The sequence below is a fragment of the Vicugna pacos genome, chromosome 10, assembly GCF_048564905.1.
Source record: "Vicugna pacos chromosome 10, VicPac4, whole genome shotgun sequence".
Lineage (NCBI taxonomy): Eukaryota > Metazoa > Chordata > Mammalia > Artiodactyla > Camelidae > Vicugna > Vicugna pacos.
The window spans coordinates 39,276,762-39,301,412 of NC_132996.1; the positions used below are offsets into that span (position 1 = coordinate 39,276,762).

The 24,651-nt window shown below is 49.3% G+C and overlaps 1 protein-coding gene across 8 annotated transcripts in view; it reads right to left on the reverse strand.

Moving 5' to 3' along the window:
- The window catches only part of ABCC8 (ATP binding cassette subfamily C member 8), a 72,942-nt gene that overhangs the window by 31,861 nt on the left and 16,430 nt on the right, over window positions 1-24,651 (reverse strand). For all 8 annotated transcript variants that reach the window (XM_072969623.1, XM_031681124.2, XM_072969625.1 and 5 more), the window contains 8 exons: window positions 19,541-19,705; window positions 16,930-17,085; window positions 12,889-13,023; window positions 12,383-12,545; window positions 4,185-4,225; window positions 2,864-3,009; window positions 579-684; window positions 301-417 (listed from right to left, as the gene is read on the reverse strand). In XM_072969623.1, the coding sequence (XP_072825724.1) occupies window positions 301-417; window positions 579-684; window positions 2,864-3,009; window positions 4,185-4,225; window positions 12,383-12,545; window positions 12,889-13,023; window positions 16,930-17,085; window positions 19,541-19,705 (1,029 nt within the window). The remainder of the gene's footprint in view (window positions 1-300; window positions 418-578; window positions 685-2,863; window positions 3,010-4,184; window positions 4,226-12,382; window positions 12,546-12,888; window positions 13,024-16,929; window positions 17,086-19,540; window positions 19,706-24,651) is intronic.

A 24,651-nucleotide genomic window follows, 5' to 3' on the forward strand; every position in this document is an offset into this window, starting at 1 on the left:
GCCAAAAATCATCGATGCCAGTCCCCAGGTCACTTCCAGGGCTGGGAAGTGGGGAATGGCTTTCTCATGCAGACCTCTACCTGAGGCACCCTCCCCACGAGGATGGCCACAAGTCCCTCCACTTGGTGGAGATGGAAGCCTTGTCCTTGGTCTCGGGACTTCTATGGACACTACTGGCAGGAAGGGTGACTTCCTGGGCAGAGGGCTCAGCACACAGGTCTCTGGTCCTTCAGGTGCTGAGCTTCCTCCTGGAGATGGCGCTGGGTGGCTGGACGTGGGGGATGCGGGGTTAGGACTCACCTGGACACAGCAGTTGTCAGCCACCCCATCTGCGCCGGGGGCCAGGCTCTGCAGGGGGCCTGTGAGGCCCCGACAATCCTCCCGGGCTGGACGCTTGCGGTTCACAACCTTGAGGGGCTGGGGATGGTTAGGAGGAGGTGAGGGCCCAGGAGCCGGGAGCTGTGCAGGAAGGGAGCCCTGCTTCCAGGGAGGAAAGGCTGAGGCAGGGCGTAGTAGGTCATGAGCTGCAGGCATTAGACAAAAACCCTGGGGGTAACAAAGGGAGGCCAGGTACTCACCACCGCCTGGTACTTGCTGGCTTGGCCCTGAGGCGTGGGCTCCCGGGGGGCACACTGCTCCTGGCGGATCTCTGCACTGGACAGGAACTCGCTCAGCTTTTGCACGCTGCACAGGAAGCACAGACACCCCTCACCCTGCCAGGGGCAGAGGGGAGGGGAGAGGGAGGAGGGCGAGGCTTGAGAGAGCAGCTCTGAGACGATTCCAGGTTCAGGTGTGGTCCCCACAAAGCCCACACTGCAGGGGACGGCCAGGGGGCACCCCATGGTGGGCAATAAGTGTTACCAGGGTTTATGAGGATTGACTAGTCAACTGGAGTAGATTAGCATCTGGATTAGGGGGGATTGGCTAATTTTAGGGTTAGTTTAATGGTAAAGTTGGTTAGTCTGGGTTATTAGGCTGAAGGATGGTTGGTGTCAGGCTTTATTGGTTACTGTTAGAGTTCTGATAGCTTAGTTAGGATTAGGATTGGTTATTAACCGTAACAAATTTTTTTGGTCATGTATTACATGTCAGACACTGTCAAGTGCTTTATAAGCACATAATTTAATCCCCACTATATAATCTGATCTTTCTGGAGGAAGTGTTATTCCTAACTCATGGAAGGAAAGACTGTTCCCCACCCCCAGGGTTTCCTTATGGTCTTAGAGCAGGTTCCAGAAGCTTCACGCTTTTGATTCATTGTCTCTTATCCCTGGGGGTGGGCAGGGTGTCTGGAGACTCTTGTGAATTTCCATATACTCCTTTCCCCACCTTTGCTTAAATATCCAATTTAAGGATGGAAGGGGGTGTAACACAGCGGAACTGTGGTCATAGGAGTATCTGACCAGGGAGTAGCTGCCTGGAAGGGGATTAGCTCCCATTTCCAGGGTCGGCCACCCCAACTCCTGCTTCTGTTCTGTGTCTGGCACCCCATCCCCACACCAGGAGCAGACTGCCAGCCTCTGCCTACTTCCTCCTCTGTCCTTGCTCCAGCACCCTTTCAACAGTCCTGACTCAGGGCGGGGGTGAAGCTGGCCTTCGGGTAAAGCTTCAGGTTGTGTCCTGTTTTCACTTTTAGCCCAGAGTCTGGTCTCCCTCTTTGAAAGGCCTTCGCTATCTTGGTGACAGTGAGATGAGGAGTACTTGCGTAGAAATCCTCTGGATCAGGCAGGGACTTCCCGTAGGTGTAGCATCCTTGACTTTTCTACACAGGATCACAGGGCTTGAGGTGGAGGCGAGGGGGGAGGCCTGATCATCAGAAGTCACAATGCCAAGACCAGTAAAACTCAGCACAGCCGACCCTGGAAATGGGAGCTAATCCCCTTCCAGCCAGCTACTCCCCGGTCAGATATTCCTATGACCACAGTTCTGCTGTGTTACACCCTCTTCCATCCATAAACCCCTGCCAGAGCTTCCTCACACAAGCTGCTCCTTCCTTCAGCTACTTCATGCCAACAGCTACCCCTCCCTGCCAGCTGCTTAGGACCAACGTCCCCAAGACGGGGGTCTCACTACCCTCAAGGCTGAAGGGGCTTGGGCAGAGAGGATATCTGTTACTGTCTGGGCCCACTGGTGGTGGGAAAGGACATGGCAAGCTCTCCCCAAAGGCATGACAGGCCCTTGCTTTCAAGGAGCTATTTCAGAGGCCCAAGGAAGCCTTCACACTCCAGCTGTGGCATCCCCCAGGCAGAGCCTCAGCCTTCCACCTTCAGGCTATCACTCCCAAGAAAGCGATGTCTCTGGGAGTGTGGAAGAGTCACCACTGGGCCCCAGAGCCCAGGAGTGGGGCCTCCCAGCCCTGTGGGCCAAGTGGGGACAGGACCTGCAGGCACCTGGGGGATGCTCCTTCACTGAACGGGGCTGTGAAGGCTCTGAGACCCATGCAAAGAACAGCCTGGGGAGATTCTGGATATCATCTGAAATCCAAGGGGCTGTCATGTGGGGGAGGGCCGGTGCTCACTCTGCGTGGCTCTGGAGGGCAGAACTAGGACCAATGGTTAGAGTTTATGAGGATATCCAATTTTGGCTCAACACTGATTTTTTTTTTTTTACAGAGTTGTCTTGGAGGTGACACTGAGTTCCCTCTCCTTGAAGGACATAAACAAGTCGGCTAATCCTTTTCAGGGAGGAAAGCTACTCGTGACCTTTGTTCCTTTGACAAACCACAACCAGCTTCTGCGAAGCCCAGATCAGTGGGCAGGCATGTCCTGGGACCAAACAGCTGTGGTTCCAGGGGTCACCGGAGCAAAGCCTGCGCCGACACGTGAGTGGCCTGACCACTGCCCTTGCTGGACCCTCCCCTCACCTGACCAGCGCTTTGACTGTAGACCGGACCACACTGGACAGCAGGAACAGTGGCGTGACCAGGATGTGGAAGAGGGATAGGGAGGCGAAGGCCACCGAGGGGGAGAAGTCGGCTTCTTTGAAGAAGCTGACGTGGCCCACGAAGGTCTGTGGACAGAGGCACAAATGAGACGGAGCCAAGCGTGACTCAGAGCGTGGGCCCCTCCCAGGCTGGCGGCTCTCAGCCCCTGGGAAGGAAATGAGAGGGCTGCAGCAGGGGACCGCCGGGACCTTTTGGTTGGAGATACCATCATCCTCACAGTCATCTCATGGAACTGGCCCTCCCTGCCCTGTCCCTCCATTCCAGGAATGACCAAGGAGGAGCCCTCAGGTTAGGTCAGCTCTGCCCCCTCTCGGATGACAGTCCTCAATCGGGAAATTGCAAACATGATAATTACAAAACCACCTCCTGGCCTGCCTGCCCACCAAGCCTCCAGCTACCTGGCTTGGCTCCGTGGCCGCTGTTACCCAGAGTTCCCCAAGGAGCCAGGCCAGGAACCAACCCCATAAATCATGTTGAAAGTGAATTCCCAAGCATGACTGACAGGCTGTGAACTCGCCACAGTTCAGGGACGCCGCCCCCGGGGGAAAGAGCTGCGTCTTTTTAAAGAACTGCCACAGTCACAGAAGCCAGGGGTGGGAGAGCTGGGTGAAGGGGCTGTGGGCGTGTGGCCTTTCTGGACGGGCACTCTGCCGACCCTCACTGCTCAGCTCACACAGAGCTTTGGTCAAAATCGCTTTAGAAAACCACCATTGTAATATTTAATGACCTAGAGAATTGTTCCTGCTGTGTTCTTAAATTTTAAAAACCAGGTTACAAAACTGCATATGAAGCACAATCCTATTTTTGTAAAAATGCTGTATTCTATAACTCAAAAAAAGACTGGGAAGAAACACATTAAACATGTTGCAGTGGGGACTGTGGGTGATTTAAGTTCTTTCTGCCCTTCCCCTCCTGAATTTCCCAACATTTCTACAGTAAACTTGGTTCACTTTCATAATTAAAAAGTTTGATAGCAGTGTTTTAAAGAAAGTTTAATTGCTCTGAAGATGAAACCCCAGGTCCTCCAGGCCTGGAGGCAGAGGCCCTCCCTGCCTGGAGTCGGGAGTGCAGGAGGGACCGGCCGTATACAGACTCTCCACCCACCACCTTATTCATTCTCAGTCCCACTGCTGAGCCCATCTTGTCGAGCCCCTGTGCAGAAAGGCCAAACCCTGGGCGCCTCTCACTCCTGACATCCCTCCCCAGTTCCCGCTGGGAGACGGAGAATGGGTCCACTTACAATGAGGACGGCTGCGATGGGGATGGCCGTGTTCATGAAAACTGCGAAGGAAGCACAGGGGGAGTTTAGTGGGAGGAAGGAGGTGGATAGAGGTGAAGCTGCCCACGTTGGTCTGGAGGCAGGGCAGCCTGCGGGGTGGAGCCAGGGTGGGGACAGGCAGAACTCTAGCCCTGGGGCACCCCTAGCTCCTTACCCTGTTTCCCTCAGGATGCTTATGCCCTGTCTCTGAGACTTAAGCCTTTACATAAAGGCTGAAATGCTCTTACTCTGCTCCACATGGACAGTGTGGGGAAAGCCCTGTGAGAAGTGGCAGGGGAAGGGACTGGAGAGTTGGTAGCCTGTGGTCAACTGTGTGGTCAGCAGCATGTGTCTCTGGAGGAACCAAGTTGCTACTCTTTCTTCTGCTTTTGGTCCCTGAATCCCTGCAAGCCAGGTTCTCTCTGAGGCTTAGAGGCTTCCCAGTTTCTCATGGCTCTTAGGATTTCACACTCATTCTCACTGAGCTATTAGTGACTGAGAACAGCTTAAAACAGGGTGCGCCTTAGCTCTAAGGCTGAGAGTCCATGCCCAGGTGGGGCGGGTTGTTGGCTGCAACAGAGGCCCCCTCCTTATTCTGTTTAAAGAGTGGCCCTCAGACTCTTCATAGGAATCCCAAAGAGTAAAGAGAGCTAGACTTAGAGAAAGGTGGAATCCTCATTATTTTTAAGCTGTGTAATCTTGGGCAGATCATTTACCTTCCCTGAACCTCAGTTTCCTCACTTGATATTAGTAAACTTGTACTTGTTCACACACTCCAGCTCTTTCCAATGTGCGAGCAGATAATGGAGGGAACAGGCTCTGTGAGTGCTCAGTGCTACCTGAGTGTTATACCTCATGTACTGCTAGCTTAGCTCTGCTCCTCTGGCCCAAGCTGTGAGATGCCCCACAGAGCCCTGACCAGAGCCCTCCTAGAGTAAGAGATGCCCATCCTGGCTGCCACCTTGCCATCTCATCCTCCTTCCTTCCAGGAGCCTTTTCCAGCCCAGTCCAGAAAGGAGTCTGGTTCTGCAATTAGCAAAATTAAAGCAGAAGGAACCAGGAGCCAGAGCCAGAGGCCAAGGGCTCAGCCTGTGCACATGGCCCCTGTTTAATGAAGGTGAAGTGTCTGACACTTTGAAGAATTCCAGATGGTCAACACCATTCCAAGAAGCTGACTGTCTACTTACTCCAAGAATCCTACACCAGCTAGTGCATACACAGTGTGTGCCAGAGGTGTAGAACTCCGAGGGACTGGAAGACTGTGGCCCCTGCCCTCAGAGGGTTCCCAGTCTGAGGAAAGAGACAGGAACTATGCTCCCAGGGAGCCCTATATATGACAGAGAGACAGGGGACATGCCCCTTGGAAGATCCCAAGCAGATAAAGACATCGTTCCCAGATTGGGAATTCCCAATCTGATGGGGAAGACACAGCTGCTGCCATCAGAGGACTCCCTATCTCATGGAGAAGATGTGGTTGGAGCCCTTGGGGTGTTGCCTGTCTCAGTCTCTTTGACCACAGGCTTTTTATCAACTCCAATACCATACATGACAGTGCTTTAACTGTCCTTCTGATGAAGGCTCCATGGTCTCCAGGTACCCACCACAATGTCAAAGCCCTCCCCCATGGCCCTTTTGTACTGCACGTGGCAGGATAAGCATTATTGGGTTTTCCACAGGGTAAGGAACCCAGAACTCGGACGCAGGACCCAGCATGGCCATCACTGGCTGGAGAGAGGGAGGGGGAGGAGGAAGTCCATCAGGCCTTAGTCTTTGACCTTCACCCACCATATAGCTCTAAAGATGAGGCAGCCTCGCCCCTCCCCTCCAGGGCAGTTACTCCAGGGAGCTCCCTCAGGGCGGGGGCCGCCTTCTGTTCCTCTCCTGCCCATCCCATCAAAAGGCACCTGTGCACCTCCCCTCAGCCCCTGCCCCAAACCAAGACCCTTCCCACACATTCAGGGGCTGAACTCCCAGATAAAGAATAGGGCCGGATGTTAGATTATAAATTGGTACAACTTGCTCAGGAAGCAGTCTGGTGCTTTGTAGCTAGAGCCGCACAGAAGTTCAGACCTTCTGATCCTATAATCTCTCTCCTGGGGATTTACCCTGAATAATCACTCGAGAGAAGCGCAAAGCCCTCAGCAAGATGGTGTTAGCTGCAGCACTAGCTGCCACAGCAACACGAAAACCACAACCACAGCAACAAGCCACCGAAACGAGGCAAACGGGAAACATCCACTGGGAGCAGCTGCTTCAGTAAACGAGGGACATCAGCTCCTGGGACGGTTTGCAGTCAGGCAGTGTGCGACAACTGACGTTTTGTGCTGTTGCATGTTTTCTCTGGTCGTGATTTTTTTCCATATGTATGTTTTTTCTATTTTATTGTCTTTATTCTTGTAGCTGCCTGAACTCCTTTGAGGAATGAGACAAAATATATATAAATTTGAAAAGGAGCATTCCAAAGCTGATGCAGCAACATGGAGAATGCATATGATGTAACCAACTTCCGTCCTGCTCCGGCTGTCGTATGGAGACACTAAAGAATGAAATGTTATTTTCCATTTTCCTTGTCCTCTTCTGGAAGGACAGCCTTTGTGCAGGGAGCTCCAGGTCCCCTTCGGGGTGGGGGTTGGGGGAAGAGGCTCACTAGCTGCATGTGTTTTAAAGGTCTCTCTGAAGATCACCTCGTTAGGACCAGGGGTGGACATGGTTAGAACTGGGGATGTCAGTGCCAGAGACTGTGAACCCTGGGATACTGCAGGCACTGGCCCCTCTCTGGGCTCAGCAAACAGGGGTGCCTGAGTAGGGGGGTGGGAAGGAACTGAGCAGCCCAGCTGTCATGGCTTTGAAGACCTGAGACTTGCCTCCATTTTCCTGAATCACGTAAGGCCCTATGGGACATTAAAGGCCACAGAGGAGTGGGAAATATAACCAAGAATAGATTTCTCTCCAACTTTGGCACGGGGTGGGCTGACTCACTTTGATCTGATCTAGGAAAAAATTTAAATAAAGAAGAACATGACAGTGCTGAATGTTAAGGAGTAAGAAATAATGTTAAATAACACTAAGTGAAAGCAGAAGATTACAAAACGATGTGTGAGTGTGATGCTGTGATGGAAAAGTTTAGTCGCCTGCAGGCAGGCCTGAAAGGCCACCTTCAGAAGGGAAAGCTTCTCTGTAATGGGGTAGAGATAAGGGTAGGTGTTTTAATAACCCTCCCCCCCATATCCTTTAAGAACTATTCATTCAGAAATTCTTTTTTGAGGGTCTCCTCCATTTCAGGCATCATGCTGGGTTCTGGGGTCATGGTGGTGAACAATTTTGTCAGTTTTCCATAACCACCCCCTCCCCTAGACAAAACAAAACAACAAATCAACTGAAAACAAAGCAGGGCTCAGATCACCCACTCCCCCTGGGTTGGCCAAGGAATGCTGCCTGGCCCTGTGGGTGCCAGCCCTCGCACTGCAATACCAGGAGATTTTCATCTCCAAAGCGTTAATAAATATTTCAGAAGCCATGCATCAGGGAGGCACAGTGAACCATTTGTGCCTCTGCTTATCTTCACCCCCTCCCTGCCCGGGGCCGGGGAGGAGCTGCCGGCTCACAGCCTGGGCCTCACCATAGGCTGCACCTGCAGGAGGGAGACATGCATTTGGACGTGCACAGGGCTGTTCAGTCCCACAGTCAGTCTGAAGTCAACAGAGCAGGAAGGAAAGCAGGTTAATAGTGTGCCTGGTGCTGGAAGCGGTGAGGCAGGAGACTCACAGTCACACAGATTTCTCCTCTAGCTCCCCCTCGGCCACTCCACCACTGCACCCCTATGCAGGCCAGGATATGCATCAGCCACCCACTGTGGCTGCACCAGCTGGTGGAAGGAAGGACAGACAGTGAAGAAGTTCAGAGATGCTGGAGAAGGAAGGGGGACCAGGTCTGGAGGTCACCCTGTCCCCCAACACTGGCTGTTCTGAGTCAGGGCCTCCGCGAGGGGGAGAGAGGGAGTGTGAGACTTACAGCAGGGAAGACTGAGGCTCAGTGAGGTGAAAGGACACACTGAGGCCCTCGGTGAGCAAATGGCAGAGAACAGAGAAGGAAGTCCCCGTGGGCTCAGAGTCCACACGGAGCTTCACGCACGAGGAGGCCGGGGCTGCACCTGGCCCGAACAGGTTTTCAATGAGTAGCAGACAAAGTGCGGAAAGCTGCCGGCCAGTGCTGTGCTCACTCCCCTTGGAAGTCAGCTCAACCCTTATTTTCCTGCAGAAGCCACAGAACTCTAGGTGTCCAGCCCGGCCATGAATTTGAGGACAAGCTTTGCAAGGGTGACAAGGGGGTCCCAGGCCCTACCCGCCGATCAGACGACATGCTGCCAGTTCATTCTGTGTTTGTGCAGCACCCATTCCAGAGCATTCTCTCTGTGCCAGACTCCCGAGGCCCTGGGCATTAGACAGGAGGCTGCACCGCCCTCAGTCTTGTGGGGACCCTGCTGTGAGCGGGGACCGTGCAAGAGGTCAGAGCCACAGGGTCGGTGTCAGGTGTCCTGCCCTCTCTCTTTGGTGCTCAGCTGGCCCTGGTCTCTTTTGCTTCTTTCATTCGCTTATCTAATGAACATTTACTGAGTACCTGCTATGTGTCAGACCCTGTGCTAGGCATGGAGGATGTGGTGGTGAGAAAAAAATATCGATTCTGGATTTTGATGTTGGGGTGCCCTCTTGCGCTGCCCTGCCCTGCACCAGCTCAGGGCTCCACACACAGGAGCTCTCAGTGATGCTGACAGCGAGACCATCAGATGGATGTCAGAGGTAACCATGTCTGCCTGACAGTCTGACCGCCTGGTGTCCGATGACCAGACTGAAATCCCAGCAGGCCACACCGGGATGGGCCCCACCAGGAAACATGACTGCACGGCTCCTCTGCGGCACCAGGACCCCATGGCTGGCACCAGGGGTGAGAACGAAAGATGCCCCATTACCTCAAGCCTAATGACCTGTGTCCTAATCCCAGGTGACAGAGAGCAGAAGGCAGGAAGTTCGGGAGGAGATAAATGAAAACACACTCAAAGCATATGCCTGCAGCCTGGGGTGCCCCACCCCACCACCCAATCTCTCCCCACCCCACTGCCAGGCGAACCCTGAGCAAACAGCACTTGGCTTTCAGAGCTGTCTCTCCAGGAGGGCTCTTCCCCGCCCCTCCTCACTGCCTCCTTCCAGGGAGCAACCCAGGCTGCTCTGTTTATCTTTCTAGGTCACCGTGTACTGGACAGGTAAGGGGCCCTGGGCAGAGCCCTGCTTAGCTCCAGAGCCTCTGACTCCTTCCAGAGTCATCTCAGTTCTTGACAACATGGAGTCTCCTTGCCCCAGGTCCTCCTCGCCCCAGACCCTTCACAGAGCCACGGCTTGTCTTCTGGGGGCCCCACAGATCAAAGAGCACCTGCTCAATAGGCTTCGTGGGCCAGCCGGGGAACCCGGGCATCTCATGCTGTTGTTTACGCAGGAAACCATGTCCCAGCTGGTTGCAGTTCGGAATGCAGGAAGCGAGCTTACATCTCCTAGAAGCAAAGTAGCTGCCACCTGCCCCATCTACATGACCCGAGGCTGCTCCCACTTTGCTGCCAGGAATCTTGGGACCCAGTGCCTCCAACTTCCTTGCTGCTTCCCTTCCCTCTCTCCCATCGTAGCAACAGTGAACCTGCCCTTTGCCACCCTGCCATGTTGTTGCTGGGGTCAGGGGAGGCCCTCCCCCACCTCAGCAGCTGTTCCCCTGATGGGATGTCTGGAAGCCAGGAGCCTGTAACTCACGGGCTGTACACAGTGTGGGGTTACTGTCATCACAGCCAGGCCCAGAAGCAGGCAGAGCTGATAGAGAGGCTGAAGAGGGCCTGGGGCTATGGACACCGGTTTCTCTGAGCTCCCCAGAGGCTTTGTCCCCGTTTCTCCTGTCCTATTGAGTGCTCAGCCTGGCGGTACTCGGAGGCCACAGGGTCAGGGATGAGGAACCTGGAGTGTCCTGGTGAGGAATCCAGGAAGCCTGCTATGCTCATCACTCCATTCTGAGAAAATCAGCTCCTAGCAGGACTTTCTGCAGAAAGATGCCATGGCTGGTGCCATGATGGTGGTCTGGTCACTGCTACCTGGACCAGGACACTGGGAGGTGCTCAGTGCAAGCTCTGCCTTGTGAAAACCTTCAGGTTGGATGCCAGCCACCTGGCCCCAGCAGACACTCTCTCTAGGCAGGGTGAATACCAGGAACAGACAGATGACCTGAGTGTCCATCTCGTTCTCCATGTGCCTGTCTGGGAGACACCTCTGGTGCACCCTCCACTGCTGCCCCACCACAGCCACCCCCGCAGGTCTCTTCCTGGCACACCCAAAGAAACAGCTTCAGCTGGGGGAGTGGGTTAGTAGTGTCTCTCTCTCCTAATTTCCTCCTCTATTTCCCACCCATTCAGAGCCCATGCTAGGTTGTTTCTCTTCTATTCAGAGACAGTAGCCTGAAACGGGTGCCCCATTGGGTCTTAAGTTTTCTTTACCCCACATAGGTTCCCAGCTCTGCGTGGAAAATAGCATGAGGCCGGGATTTAAGAGATTCCAGAGGATCTAGTCTGAGCCATGACATTAACCTCAGAGGTGACCCCAGGAAGATGCCCACCTCTGGGCCTCAATTTCTCATCTGTAAAACAGTTCTCCCAACTTGCAAAAATATTTTCCATTTACCTCTCTTTGCCACATTCTGTTCCACAGATTTCCACAGATCTATCTTTTCATTCACGAATTCTGCCCTCAGCTATGTTAATTCATTTAACCTGTACACGGAGTTGCTTTTTTGTCTCCTTTTTGTTTTTAATCTCCGGGGGCTTCCTCTTGGCCCTTCCTACCAAAATGGCTCTTAAACTGGACAGGTCAGGGAATCAGCATGAGGTCTTCGAGCTGCTAAATATCTATATCCCAGTTATGCACTTAGGTAGTAACCACAAAGGGATGGGTTCACAGAGCCACTAGACCAACTGTGAGATAAACCTGGGCCAGGACTCCATCCACCACCTGACCTCAAAGACCTCCGTGTGTCCGCTTTGACCAGGGGACCATCTGAATTAATCTCAATAACTAAACTTCTAATTTCTAGTTCTTTTGGCTTTCTTTTTGCTGTTTTTGCCTTGTGCCTTCCTTTAGCTCTTTATTTTCACACACTTATTTTATTACCTCTTTCAGACTATTCTGTCATCTCCAGGTAACAAATTCTCCCATTTGTTGCATTTGCTGACTCTTATTCCGGTGGTGTATTTTCTTCTGGTGGATTTTTATTCCTTTATTATTAGTTCATTGTTTAACAGGCATGTTTGCCACTGGAGTCCTATGTTCTCTGGAAAATGGTTGCTTTCCTTTTCTTTCCTTTCCTTTTTTTTTTTTTTGAGTAAAGGTAGATTTATTTAGAGAGGTACTCCCTAGGCAGAGTGTAGGCTGTTTCAGGAAGCAAAAGAAAGGCCGCAAGGTGTGGGGGTTGGGTGCTCAGTTTAAAGTAGAAGTAGACACCCACTCCATAGACATAGTGCAGGACATCTCAGAAGGGAGAGTGGCTGGAAAGTAGTTTTAATATGTGTGTCTTCTGGGACCATAGGAGTTTTACCAGTTTGGGTCTTTCTTTCCCTCTATTTTCTGGGCTTGAGGTTCCCAAACCACTTCGCTAACATAAATTCAGTCCCTATACGTGTGAGAACTCATGCTTGGGCTTCTGTTCTTCAAAGAGAAATCTTCTCTCTCTCATGGCCCCAGGTAGATGGAAGCTTCCTTGTAGCTTCCTTAGGACAGTGGCAACTCAGTCTGACTTACTGAAAAGGAGTCCCCACACTTGGGAAAGTTCGAAACTCCTGTTATTTATCCACTTATTGCTGCCTCTCGATAACATACCAGCTGGATAAAACATCAAAGACCTCACCCATCTTTAGCATCACTGTATCTTGAAGCCAGCCCAGTGCCCTGTACGTAGCAGGCTCTTGATACATATTTGCTGGATAAATGACTGAGGAACACTGATTTCTGCGAGTACTGCTACAAGAGACGGTTTGAGGCTCTCCTGGATGGCTTGATCCCAAAGTCTCCCACTTCCGGCCCCATTTTCCTCCCTCAGCCCTGACACCTGTCCTGGCATGTAGGCAGCAGCACACAGGGCTGGCTGGTGGGGGGACTCACTGGAGATGGAGGTGTAGACGGCGAAGGCCCTGAGGCTGGTCATCTCCTTTTTGCGGGTCTTCTCCACCCGCGTGCGGAAGATGTTCTCCCAGGCGTATAGCTTGAGCAGCTTGATGCCGCGGAGCATCTCGTTGGTCTGCTTCAGCCTCTCGTTGGAATACTCCTGCCAGGAGTCACTGAGTCAGAGAAGGGTTTCCCTTGACCCGTCCCACCCAAGAGGAAAGAGCGGAGTCAGTGCCTTCACCATCTCACAGACTACGCCCCGCCTCTGTCCCCACAGGGATGCTGCCTGCCATCTCCATTACTTCCATTTCACAAAGAAACGAAAGTCTGGACAGCTGAAGTAAACTTCTTAAGGTCAGTCATAGTGCAGATGTGTGTTGGGGCTGTTCGGTAGAATCTGGAGGAAGAGTGAGGGGACCCACTACTCTGAGGGGAGAGGGATCAGGCAGACACACGGGGGAAGCATGGGGAAAAGGGGCACGTGCACACCTGCAGATACTCACCAGTGTGCTCCGCTGGGCCTGGGAGAGCTTGGTGGCCACGAAGTACTGGACCGGGGCCAGTAAAATTATGACAGCTGCTCCAATTAAGGCACTGATTCCGAGGATGTAGTAAAGGAGAATCACACCCACGATGATCTGAGGGAGGGTCATGGCGATGAGTGACCTTTGACCCGGGGGCTGCCCCACCAGGAGGTACTTGCAAAATCCCCTCACTGCTCCTAAAGTTCCCCTATAGTGGGACATGGCTCGGTGCCCAGCTTCCCAAAGTTTCTTGGGGGTCAGAGGAGGAGGTAGGGCAAAGCAATTCAGAAAGAGGGATGAGCACGATGGGCAGAGAGTTTCTGGGCTGGTAACTGCCTTTATCTGCAAGGCTGGCTGAAGCATTAACTCTCTCCAAGTCTGCCTTCCAGATGGAAGTCTCCCAGCTGAGGCTGCACAATGCATGGCAGCACCTTTTGTGCTGCTTGCTGGTTATCAAGGATGATGTGTCACTCTCACTGGGAAAAAGCGGTACACGAGCAAAGGGGCAAAAGAGCTGCAGCCATGCCAGACACAACCAGTCGGGTCCGAGAGTTCACTTCTCATTCTTATGCTCCTGGTGTCTTTCTTTTTTTTTTTAGTGAATCTGGCAGGTATTCTCTGAAAATAGAATTCGTTCTGTTTCTAGCTGTATGTAAATGCTGCCTGCTTCTGAATATTTATGAGAAGTGTAAATTACTCTTGCCAGTCCCCAAAGCACCAAGATGACAATTTCTCAGGTTGCCTTCATAGGCAGACACTTCTAAATTCAGGGCTCATTCTAGAGGAACAGATGTGCTGTCTTATTTAATTGGCAAAAAAAAATTGTGCCTGGGTTATCCCTGGACTCCCTGAGCCCTACACCCACCCACCGACACTAAGCTCCTGCAATGTCTCAAGGACAGAGGGGTGGGTCGGTGGCTCTGTAATGTCTATTAATTGCAGAATGCCTCCTGCATTAGCAGGTCCTTAGGGGCTGGTAAATGACCCCTTCACTACCTGCCTCCCAGGGTTTAACTGATGTTAAATGCCGGAACGGATGGGCAGAGGAGCACATCAGGAGATGAAGAACCTTCCCACTAGTGTTGGGCCTCACACCTATCACTGTTCTGGAAAATTACCCCTGGCATCCAATCTTTTCATTTGCTGTCCTCATTTGGAGGCATTCAGGGTGTCATTCAGCAGCTTGGGTAGACCAGACACTAGGAAGCTCTCAGAGTTCTCCCAGAGTCACCACTAGGGCCCCGAATGGGGGTTGGCTTCTGTACCCCCACCACCTTCAAGTGCTGGCAGCTGCTGGGGCAGGAGCTGGGGGTACGGCTGCTGCCACTGGGCTCCTCCTCATGCTCCACCCACCCCCTGTCATGCTGCTCAGATCCTTCTGTCCCATTTTCCTTCTATGAGGGTTTGAACAGACCCCACAGGAGAACACACCAGAGACCAGGGATTCTGAGTGTGCAGTGCGACTGTGGGGAATAAAAGGGCTATTTTATCTCCTAGTCACAGTTAGGAAAGCAACCTCTTGTGAATTGGGGCGGTGACAGTCCCAGGAGTCTGTAGCCCTCAATTTGAATATAGTCCCAGCATTTACTGGCTTTGCAATCTTGAGTCTCCTTTTCTCCATTTTTAAAATGGTGATTTTAATTGCCTAGTTAGCAGGAATGTTGTGAAGATTAAATGAACATACATGATCAGCACCTAGAATAGTGCCAGGGATAGAGTTGGAGACAAGGTGGCTGACCCTCCTTCTTAAAAACAAACAAGCCTCATGGGAACTCTGTCACTAGGGACCCACAGAAAGGAGATACATGATATAGCGCTACCACCAGTTTGCTGTGTCACCCAGGGTAAGGGCCCTGCCCTCTCTGGACCTCTGAGGCCCATGGCATGAGGAAGCATGAGGTCCTCACTATGGCCAAGTTCCTTAACATGGTTGTCCATTGGTCTCAGGCGGCCCATAAAGCCTTGAAATTGTAGGAAAAATGCATGAATACACATTTGTTTTTCTGAGGAGACAGTGTCATTAGGTTTTCAAAAGTATATGTGGATCAGTGGTTGCCTGGGACCAAGGGCAGAGATGAGTGTTTCTTTCTGGCATAATCAAAGTGTTCAAAAATTGTGATGGTGACAGTTCGCATTAGCATGTTAAAACCCACCAAACTGCACACTTTAAACAGGTGAATTATATCTCAATAAAGCTGTTACTTAAAAAAAAATACATATGACCAAAAAAAGATTACAAATCAGCGAGAAAGTCCATGGGGACAAGGAATGGGGCTTCTGAGCTAATTTCAATACTATCAAAAGCCTTAGGTGCCCTGTGGCCAACTGGATTGCATTCGGAATCCTGACCAGGTTGAAGGGATTGTATCAACTCCGGTGGTAACACAGGGTCTTGAGGGCCGGTCAAAGCTCTAAGCGCAAAGGTGCAGTCTTCAAGGAATTAAAAATAGAAAATAAAATGATACTTCACAATAAATAAGCAAAGGTAAGTAATCAGTGGAGGTAAAAATTCCTATGCGCTCCCAACCCCATGTTGTGAGAGTTAATTACACAAGTGAGAGAGGCTGGGCAGGCCAGGCATAGGGCAGGGGTTATCAGTTATTAGTCAGTATTAGTATTGTTAGCAATGGTGCCTGCGCAACAAACATTATTAGTAACAGTAATCATAACAATGCAGCAGGTTTGGTGGGCAAAATCTTCTGAAATGGGTAATTCAAGGGAGCCCAAGAGAAAGGATAAAAGGCCGGGACTGTATTAGATGAGCTCTCCAGGCCCTTCTAGAGCTTTTGTAGTCACTGGTCCATCTTGGCAGAGTGGAGGGGACACAGGGGTCTGAGTGTGGGTAAGTGGAAATGGGGGACGGCTTATACAGCTGTTCCCGTAAAAAGGATCATCAGATTTCCTGTCCTACATCCAATCTTGTCTAGCTGCCTCCCTATGCAAGTCTCTCCTATTTTCCTTTAGTGTCTCTTAAATACAAACTTTATAGGTAAGGAAGACCAATAAAAATCACTTTAGATTAAGGTTAATGGACTCTACATCCCAAGAAGCAGTGGATTCTGGGCTGGTAACGTCCTTACTCACAACAAAGTGAGCAAGTTACACGGATCTGATGTTTACTTGGTGACTACTCTATGCCAGGCATACTGCTTGGTGCCTTAGTTGTATTATCTAATTGAATCATCAGAGCAACTCCAGAGAGAAGGAATCGTCCCCTTTTCACAGTTGAGAAAACGAGGCTCAGAGAGGCCAAGTATTTGAATCAGCCTGTCTCACCCACACCCAGACACTTTCTGCTACGCCAGGCAGCCCCCTGGCAGCCTGCAGGCCCTCTGGGAATGGATCTGGGATTTCAGCTTCTGGCCTGAGCACAGAGTGAAGATTCATTTCAAGGCACAGGACAGGAATCACAGACTCCGTGGTGGAGGAGTGGTGGAAGAGCTCTGGATGGGAGACGGAGCAGATAAGGCCAGGAGTCAGGTAAACCACGCTGAGGATTCTCTATTGTTGAGGGAGAATGCACCTCCTCCAGAGCTAGTCCTAAAGGTTGTCTGGCTTTAGAAAATGCCATGTTTTAGATTTCCAAAAATAACACATGCTTATTGGAAGAAATGCATAAAGAAAATAAAAATCACTTGTAATCTCATAAGGCCTTTTTGTACTCATTGTACTTAAAATTATACCATGAACACTTTTCAATGTAATTAAGTGCTTTACTATAACATAACTTCTAATGTCTGCCAAAGTGGTCCATGCATGATTATTACATAGTTTTTTAAAAGATTGGCTGCATTTTTAAAGTCTTAATGACATTGTCTTCTCTCACCATCAAGAGAGAGATGGCTAGACCACTTGCAGAATGTGAGACAGTATAGGAACCAGGGGTACACTCCATGGAGACCCCAAGGGGGCGGAAGGTACAGGTAAACCTGAAATGGAAGATGGTGAGCTCCTTGTCCCTGGGCATGTACCAGCACGTACCTGGTTTTGTGTCTCCCCAACAAAGCACACATCCCTTACCTGTACTGGCATAGCCCAGAGGTTTGGGCACAGGAAGAAAAACCACATAAGCTGGTTGGTGTCGATGGCCACAAGGTTACAGATCTGCCCAGCAGTCATTTCCCCCATGGATAGGTTAGAGGTGGACAGATGCATAATTTTATTGTAAATCTTGGTCTGGAAATGAGAGCAGAATGTTTCACATTTGTCATCATCAACATCCTAATCACCACCCCAGATGCCCTGTGTCTATAAGCTGCCAGGGGCTTCTCAGGCATTCTTCTATGGAGCCCAAAAGCAGCTCTGGAAAGGGGCACTGCATGGTTGTTTCAGTTTTACAAGTAGGGTAACTAAGGCTCAGAGAGGTAAAGGGCTTTGATTACAGTTCAAGCAAGTCAGAGAGGCAGCATTCACATAAGGAATCCACACCAGTATGGCAAGCTACTTTCCCAGCAAGCAAGACGTTTCCCTTGGAGACAGGACTTAATTAGTTCTTAAGTCTTAAAAGCGATCCTCATGTCCAGTTGTATTCTTGATTTACTGGAAGCCAGTGGAGAACACACTTTAGAGCCATAAAAATGATGAAGTGCGGCAGCCGTCTGTTTTAATGTGGCTGTCTCCAACCAGGGAAGGGGGTATGCTCTGGGCCAAGTCCTGTCTTAACTGAGCCTTGAAACAGAGCAAGAGTTCAGCATGGGAAGGTCTTCTTCCTTCTTGTAAGACACAATGTTTGTGTCAATCAGCCCCAGCACTGTCCTGAGTGCCCCTGCCCCCAGGACCTTGTTCTGTCTCCCCAGGGCAGATGGAGAGTGGCCATGGTAATGATTCCCCATGAGCTCTGAACCTAAAAGCTCTTTATGCAGTGATCGTGCCTCCCAGAAAGTTGGCAATTTTCAGGCTATGTGCCCTTAAACAAGGAAAAGTGCATTCCTGTCTTGAATGTCCTAGGGATGCCTGCTCTTGAAGGAAATTCTATTGTGCATTCTGTTGTAAGGCAGATTTCCAGCCCTTAATCCATCTTTTGTGTAAACCCAGGCTTTTTTTGTGGGTCAGATCTGCTTAAAGCATAAACCTATCTTACGTCTTTTTATGAGTTTAGATACATATTGGGTAAGGTTTAAAGTAATGGCAATGATATTTTTTGACAGATCTATGCACATCCTAAGTTATGTGAAATCAGTCTTCAAAGAATAATAATAAATCCAGTTTCAGTGAGGTAGGAACATAAGCTATCAAATAAAGCATGATTAAGTAAAGACCTGGATACACAGAATTACACAGCCAACTGATATCTGGTATACATCAAAATTATATATAATACAGGAATTTCTCTTAATAACTTTTCATGCAAGAACTGTAGTTGTTTGCAAACACATGAAAACATAAACCTTTATCTATAAATCTCTGTACATCTCTGAAAGGAAGAAAATTTTCCCCAATTTGTTCCCATAATTAAAGTTAGCATTTTCTTTTTAGGATGTATGAATTACTCTCTGTTATTTGTGCAAAAGATTCAGACAGTTTAATAAAAAACAATTACATCCTAATACATTAAAAACACCACCACCACCATTTTTGGCTTTTTAAGTGTAATTGGAAAATATTGGGCCAGTGTGTGATTTGTGACATAGAAGTAGAAAGTGGATTTAATTACAAAACTGTTCGACTACAAAATCGGACTACAAAACTACTACTGTTTGTGGCGGCCCATGCCTGCCTGTCACTGGAAGGGTCTGGGCAGTGGCTGGGGTTTTTAGAGAGGTTTTTGGAACAAGCAATAGCTTGGTTCTCCTAGCTCTGAGCTAGGAGAGCTCTTCCCTTATGAGTCCTAGAGGGTCTTGGATTTTCCTGGGATCTTTCCCGCTTTCTCACATGATGATATTCCTGAGGAAATGGCTCTGCTTTCTCAATGAAAAAACCACTGGGGATGGGCAGTGTTGTTATGTCATGTCAACTCCAGGGGGCGCCGTTCATGCAGACTATACCAGGATAACCAAACTTTGGACCCTGATACTGTCCCCAGCCCAGGCTATACCCTTCTCCTCTCAGTCCTTTTTCTGCAATGCCTCTGATCCTGGCTCCCAGAGGACCAATCAAAGTTAATGATTCTGAGGAACATTTCTGAAGAATGAGTGGCTTTGGAAATTAGTCACAACTTCCTAGTGTTCTAGTGACTTCATGAGAATTGCTGGGTATGGCAGAATCTGCAATATGTCCCCCAATACCCATTCTCTTCTTTTCATAAGAAGAATTTCTAGCAAGGCATATACGGCTGTCAAGAATAAAGATCATACTTTCTAGCCTCTCTAGGTATAGCCATGTGGCCAATTTCTCACCAGTGGGATGTGAGGATCTGTGCAACTTCTACATTATGATTTTAAAATAAGGCAGCATTCCCTCCTATTGTCCCATCTTCTTCTTGCTGGCTTAAATGTATATATGATAGTGGCGATTTCAATAGTCCTATTAAACCATGAGACAGAAGTCATGTGAGGAGGCTGGCAGAGCACCACGACAGGAGGAGCCGAGGTCTCTGATGATTGTGTGGCTGCCTTATCAGCCCTGACAACGTGTTCATGAGGACAAATAGTGCGGTTCTTATTATGAAGTGAAAAACGAATCGTTCAAGTACCTGTATTGCTCCTCTCAAGTTAATTCCAGTTTCAATGGCGACATAGTAGGATGCTTGCAGAAATGTCCTTTGCAGTAGGAGGGCAAGGAACAGAAGCACGGCTAAGACGTAGGCATTAGCAAGGAATTCTTGAGATGAGACAAAGTAAACTCCAAGAAATTGTGTCTGTTGGAAAGAGAAATGCAGAGGTGACTGTCACTGCCAGCAAAATGACAGCCATTGGTACCTGTTACTGGGCCACAGTGGCCACTATTATAGGAACTTCCATGCTTGTAAAACCTTGTGCAACTGTTGATGGGTGAAAAATCAGGCTGAACATTCTTTTAACTACAGGGAGGGTTGCCTATACCCTCTCCATCATCCCACCTAGGGGAACAGAACGTAGCCCAGTTCCAACCTCATGCCTGTGGCTCTCAGTTTTGTGGCTGCCAGGCCCCAGGGAGTTCACTCTGAATGGGACGAAAATAAATAGAGTGAATCACAGAACAGCCAAAACTAGACCTGCTAAAACAAATCTCTTGATGTGTGTTCTCTGCTACAAAAACAGATCCAGCTGAGGTTTTGTCCTCCAACCACCAACAGCCTGCACTGTAAACATTTCTGGGGAGGAAAGACCAGTAGAAAACATGGCAGTAGTGCTCCCAGGCGAGAGATGGGAACTCATCACCTGTTACAGACTATTTCAGGCCCAAGTAGCCCAGCCTTGTGGGCTCCTGGGATCTCCTTTCAAATTTAAGGCTTTTTTCCCCCTGCACCTCCAGAAAGATCTCAGATGATAAGCAGCGGGAAAAAAAAACAACCATTTTGACTTCGTTGCTAAAGATACCAGAGAACAACGGCATGTGTTTCTAAATTCAGCATCAACAGCTCCCAGGAAAACTTTGAACTTGATTAAGCCCATCACTCCCCAGCAGAGCCACATCAATGTTTCCATAGCTCCCCCTTTTCTGAGGCTCTGCCTTGAATTTTGCAAGTGGTATGGAAGGGTGTGGGAGCTGCTGCTGCAGGGTAAAGGGGTGGTGGGAACAAAGTGATGAGAAAGAGCCTGAGGGATGACTGTGGCCAGGATCAAGCCAAAAGGATCAGGATTCTAAGTGAAGTCCTTTTCCTAGAGTCAGAAATTCCTGCAACCCAGATACAGGGCTTCCTGATGGTAGAAAAGATCTTGCCTCTCAGTTCAACAGGGCCTTTTAACCAGCCCTCACAGCTCCACAGAGCTGGTCCTGCTTACAACTGTATCTCCCCTGCTCTGTGGGACAGGGGTCTCTCCCTTTGGGGGACAGTAGGAAGAAGCCATAGGCAGAAGTGAGGTCTCTTAGAGGAAGGCCCTACCGACAACTGAAGCCCCTGAGTCTGTCTCATTTGTTAAAGTACCACAGGGAAAGGCAGTGGGAGAAGGGAGAAGGGAGAGGGTGGGGGTGGACTGGAAGCAACAAAATAGACCTTAAAATTAGGCTGCGGGGCTTGAGACCTGACCTGACAGGGAAGCAAGGAGCAGGACACAACATTTATCAGGTGCAATGCTCACGATACCCTAATGAGAGAAGTACCATTACTAGCCCAATTTTATACATGAAGAAAAGGAGTTCAGCAAGGTTAAGTGGCTCACCGACGGTCACATGCTGGGAAAGGAGAACATGTGAACATGAACCTGTGTGATGCCAAAAACAACCCTAGATCTACTATGTAAGATTTATCCAGCTTTTTGACCTTGAGTCTCCTATTGTCAGTTACAAACTTGTGACTTGTAGGAGACAGAAACATGTCCACTTAGCTGGTTCTGGGTCAAAAATGAAGGCTTCCAGGTTTGGGAAAAACCTGGTCCTGTTTAACATGCCTTGGAATTCTTCTGTTCTACCAGCCTCTGTAGCGATCCAGCTCTGGAGAATGGAGTCCATTATTTTAAAGCCATAAAGCATGTCGTGGGGATTTATCCCAAAGGAAATAATTTAACATAAGGAAATAGCTATATATGCAAAGATGTACTGTCTCTGGATGATAGCAGGGGGAGAGTGCAAAAATCCATGTAAATGCAACCCTAGGGAATGATTAAGTATATATTATGATACTCATGGGAACACTGTGCATCCCAAGAACACCAAACATCATGAAAGCGCTCCCGCAGCGTGGAATGACATGCATTCACTGTGTCGTAATGGTCAGAAAGCGCGTAGGCTCGAGAATGAGGGCTAGAAAAATCCAACAATCTCATTGCTTAGGCTATGATATCTGTTAAGTGCACTCATCAATATTTGTACATTTTAAACCAAGCAACAAATTCTCTTTCTGCAGATTTAAAGGGAAAACCTTGACCCCTTCCCCTAACAACACACATGCTCGAGAGGGTTGGAAATTTATTTCTTTGGATCAAGAATTTGGGGAACCTGTTAAAATGAAAATGTGCTTACAGGTGTAAGTCATTGGGTCATTATTTGATCTCTCCTCAAAGAGACTGCATAAAAGGGATGGAGGACAGAATATTCAAGTACCCAAGAAGTGGGTACTAGACTAGCCAAAGAGGCCAGGGATGCTACCCTGGGATGCTTCAAATGGCTGTGAGGGCACTGGCACTGACCAGCACCTTGGAGGCTGGGGAGAAAAGGCCAAAGACACAGCTTGACATTTGGTGGGAGGTAAATGCTTTGGAAGATCAGATGCCCCTAGTCTCACATTTTCACAAGCTCTCAGGGAAGAAATGGTGTTTGTTTCCAAGGGTTTCCCCAGGAGCGCTCAATAAACATATTTTAAATTAATTTATGCATATGATCTTCATCCTCCATCTACTTTTTATAGCAGGGAATTTGTTGCAGAGGTAGGACTACAACCCAGGACTCTTGATTCTACCATTCTGAACCCTGTTGCCCCTGCCTGGCCAAAGGTATAACTGGAAAGATCCTCTTCCTTTGTTCTCTGGAGTTTAAGGAGAGGGGGTCACTTAGGCTCCTGCTTCCAATTTTGGCAAGGGCCAAAAGGTGAATTGCCCTCAGGTCCCAGCCCTAGGAGGCCCTGGGTGTAAACACTGAGAACTGTTTTTGACCACCCACAGACCAAGGCACCCACCTATCCATTCACAACCTTTTGACATGGTGGTTTAGAGCCTAGACTTTGAGATTAGCCATATCTGAGTTTGAGTTCTGACTCATTATGTTAGCCACTGTGTCGTTAGGTAAGTTCCTCAACCTCTCTGAGCTTGTTTCCTTACTTGTAAAATGAGGCCACTAAGGATTTTCTACTTCCAAAAGTTGTAAGAATTCAATGTAATAACGTAGGTAAACAAAAAATTTAGTAAGTGTAAGCATTCAATATACAGTAATGCCTGCATTACTTGTTGAAGAATGATTTCTCCTGGACCTCCTGGGTGTCAAACATGGATCTGGGCACAGAGAGGTTAGACAATGCAGTTCCTGTCTTAGGAGCTCAGGGTCAAGTTGAGGAAAAAGACAAGGGGTGCTTTCATGGTGCAAGTATAGGAAATAATGGAAGCACAGAAAAGGAGCATCTAATTCAACCAGAGGAAGGCTTCCTGGAGGAGGTGATACTGGAGGTGCATCTTGGCAGCTGAGAAGGGGTTAGTGAGGCTAGAGCAGCACAATGGGCATTGTTGTAAAGAGACCAAAACACACGCTAGTGACACAAAGTCACAGAAATACCTATAAGTTCATAAAATAGCCATAGTGATAGTCACAAATATGGGTATCCAAGTGGGAACACAGATACACATGGAATGAGACATACCAAGGGACCCAGGGACAAACAGAAAGACACACATGTAGAATCATAAGCAGGTCCCAGGAGAACTCATTCAGAAACAAACTCTCATTAACCTACACACGATTCCCACTGAGGTTTAGAGGCTGTTGGAAGCTTTGGCCCTGAGAGCAAACCCAGCCTGTTATTTCTTTCTCTGCTCAGCTGATAGCCTAGAGCAGTGCTGGCAGGTTTCAGATGCCAGCAGTTCTTTATGAATCCAATTCCCTTGCCCTCCAGCGAGATCAGTGGCATCCACGGCAGGTGACAGATTGTGGATGGGGGTTGGGCGGGAGAGGGGGCTGGAAAGAAATCTATCAGGGGTCATGCCCAGACCGGGTCCCAGCTTTCCCTGGGGAGTGGCGGGGGTACACAAGTGTCAAAGATCTAGCAGGCCATGTGACACTTCCAGTAATTAAAGGAGAAATAAGAGATGCTTGTCCTTGAGGATACCAAGGGCAGTATGATTCTTGCCAACTGCGAGTATCCTGCAGAGGGAAGAGAGGACAGGGTGGCTACTGATAATAAAGTGAAGAACGGGTGCCCGGCTGTGCTGACAGCAGCAGGATGGATTCAGGCTGGGCGGAAAGAAGGGCTTTCTCACTGAGCAGGTTGTTAAGCACTGCAACATGTAGCTAGAGAGCCTCCTTCTTTGTAGGTTCATAAAGCCCAGAATAGCACTTGTCTCTCTGGGTTAGAGCTGCCAAGAGGCAGGGGTGTGAACCAAATAACTTCAATAAATGACCCTGTTCCCTCATTTTCTGAGCCCCGAAACCCAAATGAAAATTAAACCATATCCCAGGCAACCACACGATTGAGGACTCTTTGCTGCTGACGTTGGAGACTATATTTACTTTCAACTCTCGTTTCTATGTCTGTAATTTGCTGATTGTATTTGGGCTGCAGGGAACAAATATTAAATCTGATAGGGCCTGCTGCCACTGAGGCAGGGCCATCTGTCCCGGGGATTTATGTGCTGACAAGTAACTGAGATCAGAGTATTCCAATGAGAGGGCCGCAAACCCCAGGGTTTGTATACAAAGAGAGAGGTGAAGGCAAAACTAACATTCAGATGAACTAATATTCTAAGTGTTGTTCTCCCTATCTCTGACACATCTGGCCTCAGAGCTCTTAGGAGACTTGCATCAGAGTTTTGGGAAACACAGGAAGAAAAAGACGATGTGGACAAGCTGATGAGGGCTCTGACTAGGGTTACTTCCCCCTAATATTAACAACTGGCTCCATGCTGCTGTAGGTTTATCAATATGGAGTATTTGGGGGTTGCCTATGGTCAGACTGAAGCTAAAGGTGACACTCCTTAGACAGGAGAAGCAGTCTCTTTCACCCTCTTTTGGGGCCAAGTA